This window comes from Phalacrocorax aristotelis, chromosome 2 (assembly GCF_949628215.1).
Source record: "Phalacrocorax aristotelis chromosome 2, bGulAri2.1, whole genome shotgun sequence".
Taxonomy (NCBI): Eukaryota; Metazoa; Chordata; class Aves; order Suliformes; family Phalacrocoracidae; genus Phalacrocorax; species Phalacrocorax aristotelis.
This window is the reverse complement of record NC_134277.1, coordinates 24,455,940-24,478,102: the sequence shown is the minus strand read 5'-3', so window position 1 is coordinate 24,478,102 and position 22,163 is coordinate 24,455,940. Positions and strand designations below refer to the sequence as shown.

The 22,163-nt window shown below is 40.0% G+C and overlaps 1 protein-coding gene across 3 annotated transcripts; it reads left to right on the top strand.

Moving 5' to 3' along the window:
- Positions 1-448: 448 nt before the first annotated feature.
- STEAP4 (STEAP4 metalloreductase) lies at positions 449-21,259 on the top strand. Of its 3 annotated transcripts, none has more exons than XM_075082785.1 (5): positions 449-730; positions 15,912-16,367; positions 17,663-18,190; positions 18,776-18,940; positions 19,980-21,259. In XM_075082785.1, the coding sequence occupies exons 2-5, from the start codon at positions 15,912-15,914 to the stop codon at positions 20,247-20,249; spliced, it is 1,419 nt and encodes a 472-aa protein (XP_074938886.1). In that variant the 5' UTR covers positions 449-730; the 3' UTR covers positions 20,250-21,259. The 3 variants fall into 3 exon arrangements, with proteins under 3 accessions (XP_074938886.1, XP_074938884.1, XP_074938885.1); XM_075082783.1 differs by having other exon boundaries at positions 469-745; XM_075082784.1 differs by lacking the exon at positions 449-730 and adding an exon at positions 13,761-13,846.
- The last annotated feature ends 904 nt before the right edge of the window (positions 21,260-22,163 follow it).

Sequence of the window (22,163 nt, the reverse complement as noted above, 5' to 3'; positions counted from 1 at the left end):
CAATGAATCAGTCCAGTGATCTCTTGATGCTCTCAGCATCTGTTTTGAATTATGTCCTATTCCAAACAGATGTGTAACATCAAGAGCTTTGCACCTCCCAGAGGCTTATCCCTTAAAGACTCGTTTCTCAATACATATCCATCACAGACTCTGGCTCCACAGGATTGCTGCTTTCAATCATCCCCATGCCAAATTCCTTTAATCCTGATGTGACGTCCTACTGTCCCTACCCACAGCTGGAACGGCACAGGAGAGCTGTGATACAAAGAAAGCAGCTCTCCTTCCAGGCAAATAGTTGCTGTTGTGCTTCTACAGCATTCTTGGCTTCTGCAATTCTCAGGTTAGTCTTCCAAGTGTGGAGGAACGCAGCCAAATCTTAGCTCTGGCCAATAGCCAAGGGGCAAGTCACTGCCAGCATGACAAAAGCAACCACAGTTTCACCTCAGCTGTAAGTACAAGGGCTGGGACTTTCCCTGAGACTTTGACGGGAAGTTCTTTCACCCCGCAAAGACAAGCCTTGCAACATCCCCTCATCTTGCCCTCCCCCATATGCTTGCCCCAGCTTCCACTAGATAAATGCCAGCAAGTCTGTCAGGATTTCTGCACTCTGCTCCAGGCAATAGGACTCTCTACAGCTCCTGAGGTCTCCCTTGCTCCATCACAAACAACATCTCACTAGCTGGGAAAGCACTGGCTTGCCTAGGGGGACTGCAGCAGGTTGAGTGCACAGGTGAGTTTTACAGAGGTGAGGCACAGGTTTCTCTCACTTCTGCAGGTGGGAATGGGGAACAGAATGGCTCAACTGTCAATCTGAGAAGTGTAGGTGGACTTGAACTTAACTTTTTAGGTCTCCTGATAAAATTTTACCCCAGCCTTTCTCCCTGGTACACAAAAAAATACAAAGCCAGGCCATGTCCCTTGGTTTTGTATTGACATTATAAAACCTATTAGTCACTAACAGCTGATGTAAGGAAGGACTGAGATATAAGGAAGGATTTGTATCTGTAAAGTTAAGACAAACCAGAACTTCAGATTAGTCAACTGCTATTCAGAGTGCTTACATAGCAGATAACGAGTTTATATGATCTTCCAGAGGTGTTTGCTATAGTTAAAGAAGTGGAGAAAGCTTCTGCATATAAGAATTGGTCAGTGGTGAAGCTAGAAAGCAGACTTCCTTTCCTAAGCCAGAGCCAAAATCCTTGTTTGAATTTTAGTAGCAAGTACAGGTACTCCAAGGGTGTTTGATTTACCCCACATCATAAGTTATCACTAATAACAGTTGGAACTAATTATTATCTTCACTTCTGGATTCATATGTGGATTTCATGTTTCCTCTTCCCATTCAAGCCGCATACCAATTTTAATCCTGTTTAATATTTTATAAGCAAGGGGCTTCAATGATGCAGAAAGAAACGGATTTTTCTTAAATATTGTCTATACCAGCTCCACATTATTAATTCAGAGAATATTTGCAGCTGTCAGAACTGTTCTTCAGCTTTGATATAGGAAAACTTCATATCGCCTCTAAACCTGCAACACAAACTGTCACTCAGACTATAGGCCAATTTTTTCCAAGACTGTTGACACTTTATAAAATTATGCAATTTTGGAAGATGTAAATTCTTTTGTAGATGTGGCCTTCCTGAAGCTCCTAGATTTGTTAATAGCAATGATTTAGACTAGCATGAAGTAGTGCTGTAACTACATACCAAAATATTCCAATAGTCATTGGGAAATCAGGCATCCCTGTACTTTCTTCCTCCATATTGGAATTTTCTTATACAAACTATTAAGCACTTTTCATATTTGTACAATTTTAGGGAGATGGCAGGTTTTTAAATTACTTATCTAAGTTACAGGCAGAAATAACCAGATAAGTGGTCTACTTTGTGTTATTATTAACAAATATTTTAATAATTAATATTTAATAATTAATATTTTAATAATTAACAAATTATTAACAAAGTGTGTTGCCTACATTAGTGTTTTATTTCAGAGCAGGTAACTGAGTGCTGCCCTCCACCACGTACCATGCTGTGTTTCACATTGCAGAGCAGGCTGGGGACCCGCAGTCTCGGCTGTTCCTGGGTGAAACAAAACAATCCCAACACTAAGGGTGTCCTGAGCTCGCAGAACCAAACCAGAGGTGGTCCAAAGTAAAAACCCCAGCAGTGTGCCTAGCATGGGCATTGGGTGCTCAGAACCAATTTCCCTCCCTACAAATCCAGTCCCTCAAAAATACAGACAGCAACTGAGGCTTTCAGGGAGAGCAGTTAAAATCTGCATTTTTTAAAGGCCTCCCTCACTGCTTCCCAGTCTATTTATATTAAAATCTGTTTATTTGGTAACTTCAAGATGTGAGACAACCATTTCTTCCATTCTGTTCTTCATTACAGTCCTAGCAGAGTGGAACTGCAACATTTTAAACACATTATTTTCTGTAAGACATTTTATAGATGTTGGCATTTTGACTTCTGTTTTATTCTATTTAGACTTTAATGTATATTGAATTTGGTTTTTGAAAGCTGGTTTGGGGGAAGAAAAGGTAGGGACATGTATATGAATATCACCTTTACAGATGCTTACTGCAGTTCAAATGTGGGGGGTTTTGTCCCTGCATGCTCTAAAACAAAAAACTGGGGTGTTTTTTCCTCTTTTGACATCACTGTTTAGAACCACATACTCTCTTCTTTTTCAAAATTCATCCAATATACATTCCCCTTCATGAGAGCACAGCTAACGAAATAGTCAGTAAGTTCACTTACTTGATGTCATAGACAGGGCTGTGAGAAATGGGTGCACTCTCAAATGTCATCGTGGAGCATTTTCTGGGCTGCCAACGACAGCTCTCTCCCATCTGCTGCCACAGTTTGGGCAGGGTGCTCCAGCAGGGCTGCAGTCAGCAGTGAGTGGCAGCTTGGGTAAGCACTGGTTATATCGGTGCTTCTTGGAAATGGAGGAGGAGCGGGAATAGCTGCCAGCAAAACCATTAATTAGAGGACTAACAAAGCTGTCTCACAACCTCATAGTGACGACTGAGTACAGTCCTGGAGACACAATTGTCGAGGTGGCTTCCAGCTATTTTTTTTCACTTTACTAAACTGTTGAGATTACATTCTTCTGGTGGGATTACCAGAGGAATGCTCTAATGTTGTTGGTGGCAGCATGCTGGAGGCACAGGTTCAGGCTACCCGGCTCAGGACCGCTCTTCGCATGCTTGGCTGAGCTGCTTTTTGTGTCCCACTGGCAAAGTGCTGCAGATCACTCTGGTTCATTGACAAGGCTAGGTCTAAACCTCCACTGAGAGATGCAGATCCCATGACTTGTTTAGGAAAACATGAGGTTAAGATTAAATCTGGAATGAGGACAGGTTCTCAGACCTGGATGATTTCCCTCCATGTGCTTTTCCCAAGTAGAGCAGCCTCGCCAGGACAAATCTGAATATGCAGAAAAAACATTTCCATAAACACCATGATATCCCATAAAAATGAGATCATTAATAAATTTCATTTGAATTCTACAACCTGAACTGTACCAGAGCTTCATATAACTTGGCACTTCAAAGGTGCTTAATTATAATAACCTGTTACAAACTGCTTGATCAATGGAAGCAGCTCAGCCATCCACCTCAGACAAGTTACAGCACCTGAGGACTGGGATCAGTGTTTTACTGCTGCTTTTCACCGATCCATTAGTGATACCAACTGTGTGAGCAAGTTTCTGTAGGCCTCTAGATAAACAAGCCTTAAGTGCTAAGAAATTTAGTGGAGAGGTTGATTGCTAAAAAGCAAAACACTTTCTGGCATCATTAGAGCACATGAATGTTTGACAAAGGATTTCTCTGGGGTGGTCCCATGCTACAAGGGCTGTGAGAGCAGGAAATATGTAAAAACACATGAGTACTCACAACTAGTGGGTAATTATGCAATAATTGTAATAGCATAAAATGGTAATGCAATAAAGACAATGGTTTATTCAGAAAACCCAGTTCCTCATTTTGTATTGCATTTCCTTGCTGGAGCCACAAGAGAGGGTCACCCTGCAGGAGGGAATTATTTTGTCCAATTAGGCAATTACAAAAGCAGCATGACACTGTTTTGTACCTCTTGGCACCCTCTTCTTTCCTCTTAGCTAAGTTTAGTAAGAACACATAAGCTTTTCATTTGTCTTTGCTCCTTATCGTGTCCCAAATATCCACCTTTTCCTTCAGTTTTACAGATAGGGCCTGGTTTGCTCCCTTCTTGCTTATTTGCATGGTCTTGACGTGCAGAACCGGGAGTGTAGCTTCTGCCCTGGCATCACATATTTCACAGGGGTAGGAACAAGAGATACCCAGTGGCCTTGTCTGAGACCCAGGAGCAAGGAGGAGACAGAAACCAGGGTGACCTCCCTCTGAAGGTGGCAGCCTCTGTGTAACAGGGCTCAGCAGAGATTTGAAAGAAATCTTGTGTAAGGTTTCCCGTGCTGCCTGCCCTGTACTGTACTGTGAGCAATTTCGGTGGCAATGCTGCGCACCCAAAGTGGTACCTCACAGCCAGTACCCTGGCAGAGAGGTTTCATTTGTACCAACGCCTGGGCTAGGAGCCAGGATAGTGACCCACTGCTGCACACACCCATCCCCGCTGCCCAGGCCAGGGAATTACCAGCAGAAGCTTGGGCATTTGCAAAACCTGAGGTGAACTCAAAAGGAGCTTTGGTCAAAAAATAAAACAAAAAAACAAACTACGTGTTTCCATTTCTCAGTATGGGATGCTGTCCTCAACAGTTCTGCAAATTTTTTATTAATCTCATCTCTGTTTTTTCTTATTTTAAAAACATGTTTTTAAATTCATGCTTCTCAGCAGTTAATTTTCAAAGCCTGTGGTTTACGGTTATTGCTTAAAGATTCCTGAAATCATTGGCTCAGTAAGAAGGGGAATGTCTTCCAACCTGAGAAAGAATTAGTTTTTAAAAGATTGCCTAACAAGAATTTTTCCTTGCTGAAAAATGTAACTGCATTTAAAACGGTCTCCTTTTTGTGAGGAATATAATTTCTTTATTTCTGAAAATATTAGTGTTCATATTGTCCTGAAGGCAGGCATGTCTCTGCAGATGCCACTTGACTGCAGACAAGAAGGAGAGGAAAATGTTCAAGTCCACACAAAAGAAAGGAAGGAAACCAAAAGGAACAAGTAAATACAATTAATGTACTTCATATTAAGTGAATAAGGGAGCTGATAAAGTTATCTGCTGTTAAATCACATGTCTTTAAAGTTTTTTATGGCAGCATTATAGTGTATAGGCCTTGCATAAGCAAGGGCACAGATTAATGAACTTTCTCTGAAATTTGCTTGGCCCTATTCCTGACATGCTGCAAATCCACATATATTTGTTGTGGCAAGAAAACTTCATATTCATGCTCCTGTTCTTAAATCTTTCATCATACTTTCCCTCCAACTCCTCAGATTTCTAAGAGCATAGAACAGCCAAGAACTTCATCACTGTGCCTCAGCAGCCACCTCACCTTTGATTTTATCACAGGTTTTATGATGCAGCTGGGCTTGTTTTCTTCCTCCTTGTACCAACCCAGTCCAAAAGCAAGTTAACTGAAAATCAACAATTCCATTAGTGTAAATAGGAAGAGAATCAGGCTTATCATGCACTCCTAGAGCTCATAATAAATATGTAGCTTGAACTCTTATATTTTTAGTGCTTTGAAGGTCTGGGTTTCTTTGGTTGCTTGTGCAATGTCAGCTAATTCCAATCTTGGTGTATCCTACTGATGGGCTGTCCCTAAAAGCATCCCAAATAACATCCCCTCCCTTGTCCTCCATGCCTTTTGACAGAGCACAACAACACAGGGTCTCAACTGAAGAGCCATTTCTCACTTGTTTCCTTCTCTTTTGGTGGTACAGACATGCATGTGGGTGTGTGTACATCATTAATTTTTTAGGGTGCCCATTATTTTAGCCTGATTTCTGTAGGCAGTGTGATTTCACTGATCATGCAGAGATACGTGAGTATATGTATGTTTATGTGTGTTTGTGTGTCCCTCAATAATTTTTTAGTGCCAATTTCAAACAAATATACCATGAGGAGAGAGGGCCCTGTTTGCCTTATGGTACATGAAAAAAGGCAGCTGAAGACCCCACAGAAAAGTCCTGAAAAATGAAAGACTATACTGTGACTATATATGTTTAAAGGACCTAAATATCAACATGAGAAGAAATGTTATGGGAGTCATCTCCTGTGATTAGAAACTGCTTCAATCAGTGCTTGTAATCAGCTGAGAAACACAAACCCTAGGAAGCCAGGCTTCACTATTTCTAGTGTTATTTCTTTGTAAAACAGAGCTATTTGTTAATGTCTCCAAATGGCAGATAAAAGACACTCGGAAGAATAGCTTCACAGTGAGGGGATGACTCAGCAGGAATCCAGAAGGCACTTCTCCACATGCAGTGGATCTGAAAACATGCCCTTCAAGGTCTCAGGACATCTTCTGGGCCAGATGGGATAAACCCAGTGCTCCCTGTGCTGTAGGCAGGTCTATCTCTCCTTCTCATTCTTGCTCACCTTCATGTGTTCTATGAAATATTTTCATTCTCCTTGCAGTTGACTAGGCTGGATTAAAGCTTAATACCTACACACCTCAGAACAGTACAACGGCCCTGAAGACTCAGGAAATTATCAAGTTATAGCTGGGTCTTACATGTTTATGGGAGCAGTTGGAGGTGGTGAGATTTCCAGTTCTCTCAGTACTTTGCTATGATTTAGACAACATTAAGCATATCTATTTAGGCCTATACTTCATCTGTTTGAAGAGCCTCCAGGCAGCTTTAGTGTTCTCCTGATAAAAAGTGAAGATGTGGGAAATGCAATGTCCTCTGTAGGAGGATTTATTGTCTCAAACAATTATTTTTTATCAGCTTTGTCAGAACTTGGAGCTCAGGATTTTCTGCGAAGAAGAACAGCAGATATTCATTTGCTTGAAATAAAATGCATTAATAATTTGCTGTAATATGTTTGTTAGGAGCTATTCTGCTATTTTCTTTATGTGTTTAAGTACTGGATTAATCGTGGTAGAGTAGTTTAGCCACATGCCTTTCAGTTTTAGGTGTATCAAGCAACAGAAAATGCAGTTATAATTTAGGGTAGAGTTGGTTCTACAACTGTCAGCTTATAAGAAACAGTATTTGTTACAGAGTGCATTCTTTCTCTCTGTGTGGAAACAGTAAAATGTAATTTTAAGTAAATGAGATTGCCTCAGAATAGTGTACATGTCTTTCCCAGGATATTTTTTAAATTGTTTTTTGCCTGTTTTCCAAGCTACACCATGATTACTGAATATTATTCACATGTGAAATACTTCATAAAGATACTTCCAAAGTTGCAGTACTACATATGCAAGAAATTAAATATTAATCATGCTCTTTTTCTTCTATATTTAATGGACTACTACATGTAATTTTAGTGTATTAAGGCACTTTTGTCTAATATACACCTTTTGATCATAGATGACAAGACAAAGCGGGATTCTCATTTATAAAAGAAAAAAAAAAACTGTTGGGGATAACTTCTACTTGTCAGTATGTGCAATAAGCAGCTAAGACAACAATTAGAATTACCTGTATCCCTGAAAGAAATTGTTTAACTTTGGAGAACTTGACAGCATGAGAAACTAAAAATTACCAACAAAAATCTATAATTCCAAACAAAAATATATACTCATTTACTTATTAAGTTGATGTTCACCATGCCCATCCACAGTTATACAAGGATTTGAAGGAAAAAAATTTAAAAAGAGACTCAATATAAAAACAGAAAAAAAAAAAAGGCCACTTCCACTGCCTTTGATATTCTTGGTTGTGGGCACTGTTCTTCTTTGCCACCAGCATGAGTACATGCCATCAGCATGGTGTCAAAGCACTGTGCTTACCACGAATGCAGCCCACCCACATTTGAGAATGGTGTGTGTTTATCAAGTACGGAAGCATCAAATGTACACACAGGCAGTGGGGAAGCAAACCTGATTGAACCTGTTTAGTCTGTTCAAAGAGGTATGAAGAAGGTCTGCAGGACACAGGACATCTCCAAAGGACTTATTTTCACCAGTTCAGCCATAAGTGTCAACTCAAGATCAGCTCACAGGATTAACATGTGTAATCACACAAAGTCTGATAGCATGCTGGGCTTTCTCTCCATAGCAGTGGTGAGAATCTGTTTTCAAAGTGTTTTGGAAAAGACATGCTCTGAATCTGTTGGTGAAATTAGTTGCAATGTGCTCAGCCCTGCAGGTCTAGTTCAAACTATGTAAACAAGTTCTTGAATCCATGTAAGGAACTGAATGTTTTCAGGTTTCTCCTGTCCAGGAAAATACAGAGATTTGGGTGAAAAAGAGGTTTAGCAGAGGCTTGGGGACTTATATACGTGGATCCTGTGTGAGAAAGTTCAGCTGACCCTTGCTGTAATGACAGTGAGAGATGTGGGGGGAAAAAAGATAAAACAGAGTCATCTCTGTGTTAAAAGAGCAGCAGAGTTAAGGCAAGGTGTCAACAGTTTAAAATGAGGCCTACAGGAGGGCACAGTGTGAACCCAGACCACTTACCCCAGATGGTCTGGTTTCACTACTGTACAAGTAGAGTTAAAACCAAAGGTTAGTGAACCTGAGGGAAGAATTAACTTCTTCATGCAGCAGCACATTATTAGAGTTCAGCTGTGCAATGGACTAAATTTAATAAGCTCCAGAGTGTCAACCCAAGTGTCTTCCCATCATTAGAGAAAAATAACCCTTCTGAAATCTGGAGAAACAAGTTTTTTTCTGGAAAGGTGAGCCTAGAAAACAGACTGTTCATACTGATACTCTAGTACATTAATCACTGGAACATGCAGTCAATATTGTTGTCATGACTCATGTATAACTGTATATGAATTCACACAGATTGATCTACCCCCAGCATGCTATATGATTGGCCAGATGTTCTATGTCAAGACGTTTAGTTGCCTCCAGAATGTTGTACTAGAACAATGGCAAGATGCTCCAGAGAGGCCATTCTCATGCCTAGCTCTGTTTATTATTTGCATAGCGTAACAGAGTCCCTGCTCTTATTTACAAGGAAATAGCAGTCAAAATATTTAGTTTACATAGAAATAGGGCCTTTGATACTTCACTTTTTAAAGTTATGCTCCCATAATACTTCTTCTGCGTATAATCTTTACAACCACCTTCGGGATTATCAGTTTTACAATTAGCTTAAAAAGAAAAAAAAAAAAGAAAGATGATAAATGGATCAGTGTTCTAAGTCTTGAGACTAGCTCCTACAGTAGATAACATCATAACCTACCTGGATCACAGCTGTGCTGGCTATTAACTCTCTTATTCTACTTACAAACCTTCCTTTAAAATGGCTATGGATCAAACTCCTGGCAGTGCTTTGGCCATTTATCTTCTCATAGTCCTTAAATCCTTCTTCATCTTGTAACATTTTGCCCTGAATCAAAAGATAAAAGAATATAGACCCAGCAGAAGGTGTTGGAAAATTATAGAGGGGAAAAATACAGAGGTTCTGTCATGGCTGGGAGCCACCATATGCCATCAGACAAGATCAAGTGTTCAAAAATTGACTTGTCCATCTAGCAGAATAAGAAGCAGAGTATAGCAGATTCTGAAGGTGGGAAGGTGGTGTTCCATGAGAAGTCCAGTTAGTCAGGAAAATGAGGTCATATGATTTGGCAGCTGCTTAAAGAAACTACTTTAAAAGAAGAGACATAAAGGTTGCAACATTAAGCAAGGACTGCAGTAAGACAGCCACATGGCTGGAGCTGTGAGTTCTTCAGAAACTTCAAACTCAAATAGCGTACATAAATCAAAACCTATGGACAAGCACAGAATAATAGTACTAATAGGTTGATAAGATTTGAAAAGCCACAGCACAAAAGGAAAAGTAGTTAGTAAGGTACATCTAGAATAACAAGAAGTTTCCTGTAAAAACATGAACTGTTAAAGGAAAATCAAGGAGAGAATTGATCCACCACTCAACTGAGAGAAAGCTATTGACTATGACTTTGAGAAAGCCAACTCTATAATGCCTATTTTGCTCTTTCTTCACTAGAAGGGTCACTATGATAAAAGGGTTTACACCAGTAGTAAAGAGCTGAAAATTCCAGCTAGGTGACAGAAGAAACAGATTAGTCCATGCTCAGGTGAGTTAAATGACCTGAGATCAGCAGGGCTGATGGTATTCACCTCACATTGTTCAGGGGATAACTGAAGCATTTCCACAGCCATTAATAACTATCTTTAAGAACTGTGTGGAAGAGGTAAAGTTTTGAAAGACTGGAAAGGCAAGAATAACAGCTATCTTTAAAAGTAAGAATAAAGAGGTTGTGCAGACTTATGGCCCAATCCATTAAGTACAATTCTCAAACAAATGGAAGATAGGAAAGAACTGGGTTAATGGGTTATAGGCACATGGATTAATCAAGAAGAAATCATTCCAAACCAACCTCATTTCCTCTTATAACAGGGTAACAGGCACTGTGAATCACAGAGGCTGTACAATTTGACACGAGTGAAGTTTTTGGCATGGTAAATGTTAGAGAAGATTTTCAAAAGCATACTAGGAAAACACAGCCTAGACTGCACTAATGTAAGGTAAGGTTCTGCAGAACTAGTGAAAGAAGCATCTTCAGTCTCTCAGTTAATCATTGTCAGAATGGAAGACTACATTTACTGCAGATGTACAGGGGGTCTCTCCTGGCAAAAGCCCTCTTCCAGAATTTCATTAAATGGTGTAGATGCCAGAATAGACACTACGCTTATTAAAGCTGACAATCTGACAAAGTTGAAAAGGGCTGCAAGCACATTACAGGACAGGCTTAGAAACTAAAATGCTCTTGACAAATTGAAGCTACAGTTTGAAAAAATATGGTGCTATTCAACAGGGACAAGTGCATGATACAGCTCTGAGTCAGGAATCAAGCATGGAGCAGTCCAATTAAATGATTGGGTGTAACAGGATGCATTTACATTAGTATTTCCATTCTGATCAAACGTAGAAGCAGATCACCACTTATCAAGCTTTGCTTACACCACAGAGAGCTCTCGGAGCCTATGAAACTAGATTCCTTTCCATGAAGCTGAACAAGAAGACATGCTTTAGGTGCACCTCAACGCACTGCAGCTGCTAGTGGGCACTCAGGCTGCAGTACCAGACCAAAGTTAGTCCAAGGTGGAAATCTCTGACACATGGATCATGTGCTCAGCACCAGCTGTTTCACTCCACATCTTGGTTCCTGTTGCCACACACTACTTGTTAAAGTATTCATAGCCTTAATGCATCACAAGCTGACTACGAATCAGCTGTGTTGTGAATAAGACAAATGTGACAGTGGGATGATGCGTTGTCTATGAGGCAAGTGAAGCAATCCTTTTCTACCTGGTAAAATCTCAGCAAGAGTACTGCATTCACTTTTAACACCATACTTTTAATTAACAGTTGGAGCAGTTTAGCCTAGAAAGATCAGAAGAAAGCCATGAGAAAGATCACCACTCTCAGAAGCATGAGTTGCAGGGAAAGATCTGGGGTTGTTTTATCTAGAGAAGAAAAGGGTGAAATGGTAACAGCTTTCATGTCCAACAAAAGCTGCTGCAAAGAGAAGGGGGATAAATTGACACCTGTGTCTAGTGTGAAGGAGGCGACATAGGAAAATCTGCCTAATAGTATGGCTGAGAAAGCAGTAAGAGAGGAAGACTTCAGGATCCACAACATAGAAAGGTTTTACAAACAGGTTAGACAAGCATCTGTCAGATTTGTTTTAAACATAGTTCCTCCTGCCTTAGGGAAGGAGATGGACTAGATAATCTCTTGACATCACTACCAGAGTTATTTGTTTTGTTTCTTTTTAAAATGTAAATAGTAAAATTACTCTTTCCTGCTCCTTTCATCTTGTCTGTCTACCTTTTGAATCATTCCGCTGATCTCCCATCTGCCATTTCATGTTATATCTTTCTGATCTTTCCATTATGCATCCCAGCCTATGCCTCAGCCCCATCTCTGCCTTTCCATTTTTAGCACTGTACTTCATCTGCAGCATTGCTTCTGCTAGGAACTCCCTCCCTTTTCCCACGTGCATGGCAAGGTGCCTGCCTCCATTCAAATTCCAACATAACCAACGTATTTACATATAATCACTGAACTAAACATTGTACCTTCATTCAGTTCCCCTAGTGTTTATGTACTGAGTAGAAATGACAGTTTTGCACAGCTAGCTGCTTTTCTTTCAGCCTCCTTTTATCATTACTGACCAAGTGGTAATCAGCTCAGAGATTACCACCATTTTCCTTAAAATAGGGTAATTCATTGTATAAGAATACAACAACGATGCAGAAGATAAAGGACACAGTTAATCATTGCAGAAGTTTATATGGATTACCTTTCAAATAACAAAAGGCATCACTAGTGCTTTAATGTCAGAGGGATGGATATAAGCAAAAATGTGTATGCACACAAATCTCTATGCCTTTTCTCAGATAATATATAGGTACATATATAAAAGAAGAGATAATGATAATTATATGTTTCTTTGCTGGTATTTCTGCTTTCCCCTGGTGCTTTAAGAGCACTCAGCGTAATCCGTGGGCACAGAGCAGAGCCCACTGCCGCCGACTGCTTACTGAGACCCCAGTGCGAGCCTTTGGGCTGTGCTCCCGGACACCAGACTGGCTCTGTGTTCCCCGTGAAGTATTTCTGTTTCACATCTTTCACACTGATGTATGACAGTAAAACACCTTGTCCTATATAGCAAATTAATGTCTTCTCACATTGCAGCTGTTGCTGTCATGGGACTCTGGCAGGCCATTTTCCTTGTTTTGACTTTACACCCACCCACTTGCCATCAGAGGCTGCATTTTCTTCAGATACACACAGCAAAGCCACAATTTATCTATGCACTGTCTATGTGCTCATAACCTACCACCTGATTTAATGTCCAGAAGTTCACTGCAAAGCCCACAACCTTCTCTTAGTTCAACGACAGCCATGGCACAAATGCATGTTGGAAGGAAGGAAAAAAAGGATTCAATGGAGAAAATTTATTTCATTTCTGTCTTTGTTAGAATGAGGCACAGTCCAGAAGACCTGGGATTTAAAAGCAAGCTTGCCTTGTCTTACATGTGATTTTTAGAAGTAGCAGGTGCATTATTAAATTAATATCAGTTTTCCAATATGCTTATTTTGTTAAAAAATTGGTTCATGACAACTTTATTTCTAATATTTGTACCATAATAACAGCTATGGACATCCCTATTAAGTAATTCTTAAAAAGAAAAGGTAAATTCTGCTTACTTCATTCAAGCAAATTGTCTCTCTTGTTAAAAATGGTATTAAGATAAATTAGGCCACCATTATTAAAGGCAGCTTTAACTCTCTTCACCTTTCTATGGAATAATATTCACTGCCTTGTACAAGTCATTTTATATCTTAGACGGTGCTCCCAGAAACTGTATTTTGAAAAAAAATTATGTTCCTTACATTAATTTTTCTTTTCACCTCCCTCTTTTTTCTGGCAAAATGAGTTCTGTGTTCCCTAGCAAATGAGATGTTCAGTATTACTGAACAATGGAAGAACTTCATAGACTTATTTCTTGCTGGTGGATCCATTTCTATATTAAATAATTTTATAAGCTCGAACAAAACATAACTTTAACCGATCTACCAAATATATTACCTGGTAACATCCATTCGAGTTTTGTTTTTTTTCCAGTCTTACTTTGGAGAGGAGAATGATTTGCATAGTTCACTCAGCAGTTACTTAATAATTTCTTGAGGGCAAATAGAGAAGTTTTCAACTGGGTGATCGTGTGTTACGAGTAAGTTTTACTTTCCATTTGAGATAGGAGCCTACTTTGTTAAAAGGAAAATTGAGAAAGGAAAGTTGAGTCTTATTAGGTACTCAGTTGGACCATTTATTAATATTACATACACAACTCTTCTGTTCTTTTTGAAATACAGACTATCCCCAAAAAGGAATTTTATAGCTTTAGTCACATTAGAGCCTCATGGGACGTTAATAAAGCCTTGAGAAAATGATTTTTAAATATGTCAAAGGACTTTGCATTTGTATGCATGTGTCAGAGCACACAAATATGCAAGAGACATTCAGATGGGTCCCTTTGAGGATCTATTTACATGCTCAGAGTGTTACTTGACAAAGAAGACAGAGTCCAGCTGGGTAGCTGGGACTGCAGCTTCAGGAGACCTGGGGTTAACACCCTGCTGCACTGCAAAGCCTCCCGTGAGACCTGCATGAGCCAACCAAGCCACAGCCACACAGATCCTCGGGTTCTCCTCTGCCTGAATCAATGCCTTCCCCTAATGACCAGAACGAAACTCCCTTGGCAGCTCTCTAAATCCCAGGGCTCCCGCAGCTTATTGCAGGGATGATGCTGAGCAGGCATTGATGCCAGCTGAGGGCTTGCTATCTACATATAGAGCTATTTCAGGCCAAAATCTTCACATATGATTCTCAGAATAAACACTTCTCTGCCTATCTTGCTAATGAAGCTTATACCCTAGAGCACAGGCCAAAAAGATGTGTGTATCCCTGACTCCACGACCCAGATCACAGCAGGTTAGGGGGAAGGTCAGGCCTGATTTTTTTATTCCTCAAACAAATGCAAGTTCTGGGTCAAAAGAATTTGAAATCATGCCAGATTTTTAAAAAGCAAAAACTGTTCTGGCTAGAGAAAAATATAAAAGAAAGTGAGAGTATCATCTCAGTATTCTTAAATGGCAGAGTTTCATTCTGAACAGTGTTTCACAGAAGAATTTAAACAAAGGTTTAATAAACAACAGTAGCAAAGCAATTTTTTTTTTGATCTAGATAACCATTTCATGCACTTCTTTCTTGCAAATTGGAAAATCAGTTATTCCCACAGCTTCAATTAAGACAGTTACCTGCGATGCAGTGGAAGACTTGAATCAGGGCTCCTGCAAATTAAATGGCTGCTCTAAGTAGTAAATTGCTGGCCAGTCCAAGAGAGGCATCTCTCAAGATCTCCTGTTGGTCTTTCTTCGGGACTTAGGTTTTCTAGTCTAACTTCACCTTTTGTAAAGTGAGGACAACAGCATGTGGACCTACTGCAAGACCTTTGGAGCAGACCTTTTTGATTCCGTATTTGTGTCATGGGTCTCACTCTGCAAGTACAGAGCAGAGTCTATGTCCATGTACTGCTATGGCATTGATAATACATTAAAGACTTTGAAGTTTCCAGGTACAGTGATAAAGAAGGATAGATAAAAACCTCAAAGAGAATTTTATTGAGTAATATATAAATATAAAAAATAAATGTTCAGCATGAAATATTCCAATTCCACTGTCCAAATGCTTCACAGGACATTCTTCAGGAAACTGAAGAACAATAGTAAAACAAACTGGCACTGACTAGTCCTATTAAGGAAATACTGAGGACAATAGATAGGTTTTTAGCTACCTTTTCTATCTCTTCTTTTTACCTCTATTTTACAAAAGACCTTCCAGGTTCTAATCTGATTAGAAATACACTCCTCTTCAATGTTTTTCTGTAGCATAAGTAAGCAGAAATTACTCTGAAATGTGTGCAACCCTTTCTGTGCCTTTGTATCCTTTCCTCCTGCTTTCCCTTTGGTAGATGAAAACTGCAACAGTTCAGCTGAATGTTAAAATCCATAAAATGGATGGAAAAGAAGGTGCTGTAAGAGATGGAGAGGTAAATATCCAGAACAGGTTTTTAAAAACTGTACAGAAATCTTCTGAGAGTATTCAGAAGATCATGCAGGAAACCTGTTAAGAGGCAAGAAAACTTTCAGATATTTATTTTGTGCAGCCAGAGTGCTGTTAACCTTTCATTTTGCTTAGTTTGTTCCCATTACTTTTTTTTTTTTTTTTTAAAACAGATGAATAAAAATTCTTCCAACACAATGGCTTTGGCTCCTAACACTTCTAACAAAAGGGAGACAGTGTGCATATTTGGAACTGGAGATTTTGGAAGAGCTCTGGGGCATAAAATGTTTCAGTCCGGCTACTCCGTCGTGTTTGGAAGCCGGAGCGCACAGACATCTGGCCTGATTCCCAAGGATGCAGAGGTGTTGAGCCACACAGAGGCAGCGCAGAAAGCTGCCATCATCATTATAGCAATCCAGAGGCAACATTACAACTTCCTTACACAGCTAGCAGAAATTCTTCATGGAAAAGTCTTGGTGGACGTGAGCAACAACTTAAAAATAAACCAGTATCCTGAATCCAATGCGGAGTACCTCGCTCAGCTGGTGCCTGGCGCTAAGGTTGTGAAAGCCTTTAACACTGTGTCAGCCTGGGCCTTGCAGTCAGGCACGCTGGATGCAAGCCGTCAGGTAAGACTGAGCAACAGGGGTGTCCTATGTCATAGAGTTATATATCGTATGGTTTCTTAACAGCTAGACAAAACACACACGGGACATACAAATCAGACAGGGTTGAGATGGAATTTTCACTACAATTGTCCAATTTAAATTAAATGTGAGCTAAAATTTACTATTGGTTTGTAATATGGCATGACAGGGAATATCAATAGTTTGCCTCTGAATTCAGTAAGGTGTTCAGAGACACTAAAGAAGCAAGGAAAGAAAGATAGCAGAGCTAGAAAGAGAGACAGCAAATCAGGAGGAAATGAGGGCTGCATCACTTGTTCACCAGATATATATCAAAGCAAGAATAAAATGAAGAAAGCAAAAAAAGCTAAGGGATATGATAGGGCAATACCATGAGTGTGGGCAACAGAAAAGAGCTAGAAGGTGAACAAAATAATAAAGTTTTCTAAATCAGAATCCATCGCCACAGAAGTTTAACACAACAACAGTGTGTGCAAACCATTTTAACAAGCTTCTTAACCACAGGCCAGCGAGCACAGAGCTGGTCATAGGAAGGAACACAGCAGCTTACTTGAAGACAAATCATTTATTATTACCCTGTTCTCTGCTGCTCTGAGGGATAGTGCTCTTGTACAACACATGGTTTCAGCCAGCTACTCACACCATGGCTAGGTTTGCTTTCTGCTGCCACATAAATGATTTTGGCTAAAACAAAAACACAAGGACTTCCAAGCCTAGGCTCTACAAGCCTCCATCATATTAATGAGAGGAGAAATTGCCCCTCTTTCTCCCAGTGCCAAAAGGAGAAAAGATGGTTTCTTCACTATTTTACTAGACTTGGAAAGAAATAATATTTATTTTTGTGATAGGGCAATCATGTTTTGAAGATCTCTGTCCTCAGTTCCCTGGAGTCCTTAGCAGCACTGTAGCAGCAACTGAAAATTTTGCTCCTATTTACTGTTACAAAACCTTTTTCTTACAAACTGCTTGCAGGTCTTTAGAAGAGTACATCAAGTCTTCTAGGGAAGACTTGTACTAAGCGTGTTACATATTTCTCTTTTCAGATACAAAATTTTGCCACTTGAAACAATCTCTTTCCCCAAAGAAAAGATTCATATTCTTAGTTCTTGGACCTGTTGGCCAAGAAAGTACTTTTTGCCTATATAAATTAAGGCCAACAGGGAAGCCAACAAGAAGCCTAGGAGGCTTGTGCTCATCGTCCATATCCAGGCAGGATGGCAGTAGTGGTTGTCACAAAAGTCTGTCTAAATAAAACTTCTGTTTGTTTTTGGCTGCAGGTGCTTGTCTGTGGAGATGACAAGGAAGCTAAACAGATGGTGATGGATATTGTTCGTGCACTGGGTCTCACTCCATTAGATAAGGGATCCCTCTTGGCTGCTCAGGAAATAGAAAACTATCCTCTGCAGCTCTTTCCAATGTGGAAGTTTCCCATCCTTTTGTCCCTTGGCCTAGTCACATTCTTCTTCTTCTACTGTTTGATTCGTGACGTAATCTACCCTTATGTTTATGAAAAAAAAGACTTTTCCTTTTTTATTGCAATTTCCATTCCAAATCGGATCTGCCCTATATTGGCACTTATCCTTCTTGCCTTGGTGTATCTTCCTGGTGTACTTGCTGCAATTATTCAGTTATACAGAGGTACCAAATACCGCCGTTTCCCAGACTGGCTGGACAAATGGATGCTGTGTAGGAAACAACTTGGACTGGTAGCCTTGGCATTTGCTTCTCTGCACGTTTTGTACACTCTTGTTATCCCAATTCGCTCTTTCGTAAGATGGAGAATCAGCAGCCAAACGATCTCCCAGGTAAGTTTTGTGCCCTGCCCTATGTCTTCCTTTCTTCTGGCCCTGTTACAAATACTACCTTCTATCTTGAACTTCAGAAATTCATGTGGATGGTCTAATGTCCTTTACAATAGAGTTATTTTTCTAGTGTCTGTGTTCTTTTTAACCATTGGTATATCGACGTTTGTTGATACTACGCTGAGCTGAGGGGATTTCTGGCCTCAGTCTTCTTCCTAGATAGTTTACATATTAATAAAATAAGTAGGGAAAATGTAAACATTGAGACTAATTTAAAGAAACACATTGCCCTATTTCTCCACATACCTTCAAGAATGGCACATATTTTGACCTTCTGACCTTATTTAACAACAAGAGTAGGTCTACAGCAGTGTAAAACATGCACCACAATTATAGGTATGTGGAACATATATGTAATATAATGCCTCTTCTGCTTTTTGAGTAGGCATTCAAAGTAAACTTCTGATGATTTTCAGAGAGTTAATGTATAACATTTATCTCCTAGGTGCCTTAAAGGACATTGGGCTTTTTCGCATATTGATCCTAAAACTGCTATCACTAAAATATACCTGTTCTTCTTTTCTTCAGGCACTGAACAATGAAACAGAACCACTCAACACCACTAATGCCTGGCTTAGCGACTCTTATTTGTCTTTGGGGATTTTAGGATTTTTTTTATTTGTCCTTCTGGGAATAACTTCCTTGCCTTCAGTCAGTAACAATGTCAACTGGCGAGAATTTCGATTTGTACAGGTAAAAAAAAAGACTTATTCTAAAAAGCCTTCTTCCCTTATAATTCCCTTATATATGACCACAGGCAGGTTTACTAGAGACTTAGGGCTTTCCTCCATTAGTATCTCCAGATGTGGTGTGTGCATTATCCACCATCACATCACCATCACATGGTGAAAAAAAAAATCTACACAGCTATACAGCTCACTTGTAAAAAACCACAACTGCTCTGATGTCTGTTTGTGGTACAACTGGGATTACTGCATTAACAAGAGAAAATTGGGAAGACCTGAGCTCCTAAATGATAAACAGAAAGGAGACATTGTGGAATTATCAAATTCCACAACTATACTAAGTCACAAAATATTTTAGCCATTTATTGAGCTAATTTTATTGGTTCACAAGGTAATTCAGTTAAAATGGGACTGAAAATTTACTTTATAAGCCAGATCCTCTCAATGTCAAGCATCCAAAGAGAATCTGTGGTTTCTGCAGACTCTAAAAACCGTTGTGCCTATAAAGAGGCTGCCCTTGGTAACACTGTAATTTAAGCCCTCTGTTCAGAGGAAGCTCAGTGCAAGCTGCTGTGCCTCTGCAGGAGCTGGGCTGGCAGGGGACGGGAGGCAAGGGAAGGGGAAATTACTATCAATGAATGTTTTATTGAGGCCAAAAACTCTCACAGTATGGTAGTTCTGGATAGATTAGCACTAGAGCATGCAAAAGCTTAGATATCTCCACTGAATTTCAGCATTTTCTCTGCATTTTCACAAAAAATGACAACCACTAGGCAGTATGTGTGGGCTAGCAAAAATTATCAGGATTGTTGATGGAGGAAAAAAACAAAGAAGTGTGTTTCACCTAGACCCATTTGAATGAATCTTCATTAAAAAGCAGTAAGAGCCTTTATATTATTTAGAACAGTTTCATTTCAGCAGTCCCCAATTAGTCCCAAAACTGGCAGATTCCACAAAGCTTATTGTGTCTTATAAATTGTATTTGTTCGGGTTTAATTTACTGTCTTAACCTCTGTTTCTTTTTTCTTTCCTCTGTTCTCCTGTAGTCCAAACTGGGATATCTGACACTGATTTTGTGCACTGCACACGCGTTGGTTTATGGTAGAAACCGGTTCCTGAACCCATCATCATACAGATGGTATCTTCCAAATGCCTATATGCTCTCCGTCATTGTTCCGTGCATTGTACTCATTGTCAAATTTGTGCTTACATTTCCTTGTCTAGACAAACCCCTCACACAAATTCGACAAGGCTGGGAGAGAAAGCCCCAATACTCAGAAGAGCCAAATTACATTGTCAATAAGACTGCTGTATAGTTAGACTAATCCGTATTGTCAAAAAGAAGAAGAAAAAAAAAGATTATGAAGGCATATCAAATCGAAGTCCAGAGCCTCCTTTATCTGGTGAGTGAGGCAAAAAGTGAAAAACTTGGTCAGGCCTTGAATAAAATAAAGCCACCCCAATGACAAGCTTAAAATACAGCTCAAAGCAAGCCATTGAGTTCCTGCACCCCACGCATCCTTTCCCACAGGCACACGCCCTCTCTTTCACTCAGTATATGTCCCCTTGCCTATTCACCCTCCAATCCTAATGAGAGTATAAGAGAAGTAAATGGTGCTCCATGCCCCTCCTCTGTCATTCCAAACCTCCTCCAGGTCTGGGCAGAACCAGAGTAACCTTTGGCATTAGATGGTATCTGCCCCTCTTCCCTGTCCTGCCCACTGACCCTCAGGTGCACCTACACACACACACACATGCTCATGAACACACACCCTGCTTCCACCTCCAGAAGCCACCAGCACCCATAGAATGGCCACAGGATGGACGCTGGCTGAGAAATATCTCTCCTCCTCCCAACATTAGGTTATACACCATGAACATCTGATCCAAGAGAGAACTATGTTCATACCTTAGAGACAGCTGAGTAAGATTTATTTGTTTTGTGTACGGGAACTCTAATGTTCAAAGTGTATGGGCCAAGGATTACTGAATCCTTGCTTGGGCTGCTCTACCAGAAACTCAGGTGGCAAGGGGATGGAGGAGAGACCAAAATGCCAGAGACATGAGATATGCTCACAAGCCTAAGCTTCTCTGCAAGTACAGGCAAAAAATGGTCAGTGATTTTTTTGTGTAAGCAGTGAGTAGTAAAGAAAGAAACTGAAGGAAGTTTGTATTATATCAGAGGGTTGTATTATATGACATGGTTATATCTCATGAAGAAAATGTTGGGGTTTTTTTCGAAAAATACATCTCTGGATGCAATATTACAGCTATTCTATGAAAATATACATATTTTAACCACAATAAAGAAATTTCTTTTACAGTGTTGAGCTCTGTTATCATTTCTGGAACCTCTTTTGACACAATGCAGCTGCTGGGATGCTCAGTTGCACAAAGGGGTTGGAGGGCTTTGGGGCAAGGAATAAAATGGGATCCTGTCTTCATCCATCTGCCTGGGCTCACCTTCCCCCATGTTTGCTTGCTCCTTGGATGCTCCCGTAAGCAGATCTTTGGTTAGTCATCGAAGTGAGGTGAGGATGTTGTGGAAAACCAGGATCCATCTGGGATGGTGACCTCCTGTGAAATTGGAAACAGGATCTGACAGCCTTCTTCACATGGGATAATAAAGAAAAGGCAAAATATGTTTGTTTTTATAGGAAGATAATTGCTTTCTGTCTTTTGCCTCTCTGTTGTTCTCCTCCGTGTCCATACAGAGGATAAATACAAATATGAAAGTACGAGCATGCTAACTAATATAGCTAACTGTACTCCCAAAAAGGCACTATCACGCAGATTAAAAAAAAAAAACAACATATCTGAATGATACTTCTCAAAACATTTCTCAACAACAGGGTCTTCTTTAGTTCTGGACATACATCCACTCTTCACGTCATCCTCTGGCCCAGAAAGAGCCTGTCTTAATCCCAAAAAGAACGGTAAAGGAGTCTGGTGTATCAGCAACCGGAAGAGCCAGATTTCTTGGAAATAATTCTGGCAACGAGTACTTGGCATGAGATAAACTGATATACATATGTTTATATAGGTCTAAACAAAAGTTTTCCTTGACCTGTCACTTACTTCAAGCTTCCATCAAAGATTTTCCATGTTAATTTTATGGAATCACTTACTACGAAAGGGATTGTGTATGGGTCAAAGGGCCTAAGTGACAAGACTGTTGTGAAGATGCCAGTAGCACCTCTTTACAGCTCCCTAAAGAAGAGGACAGAGAG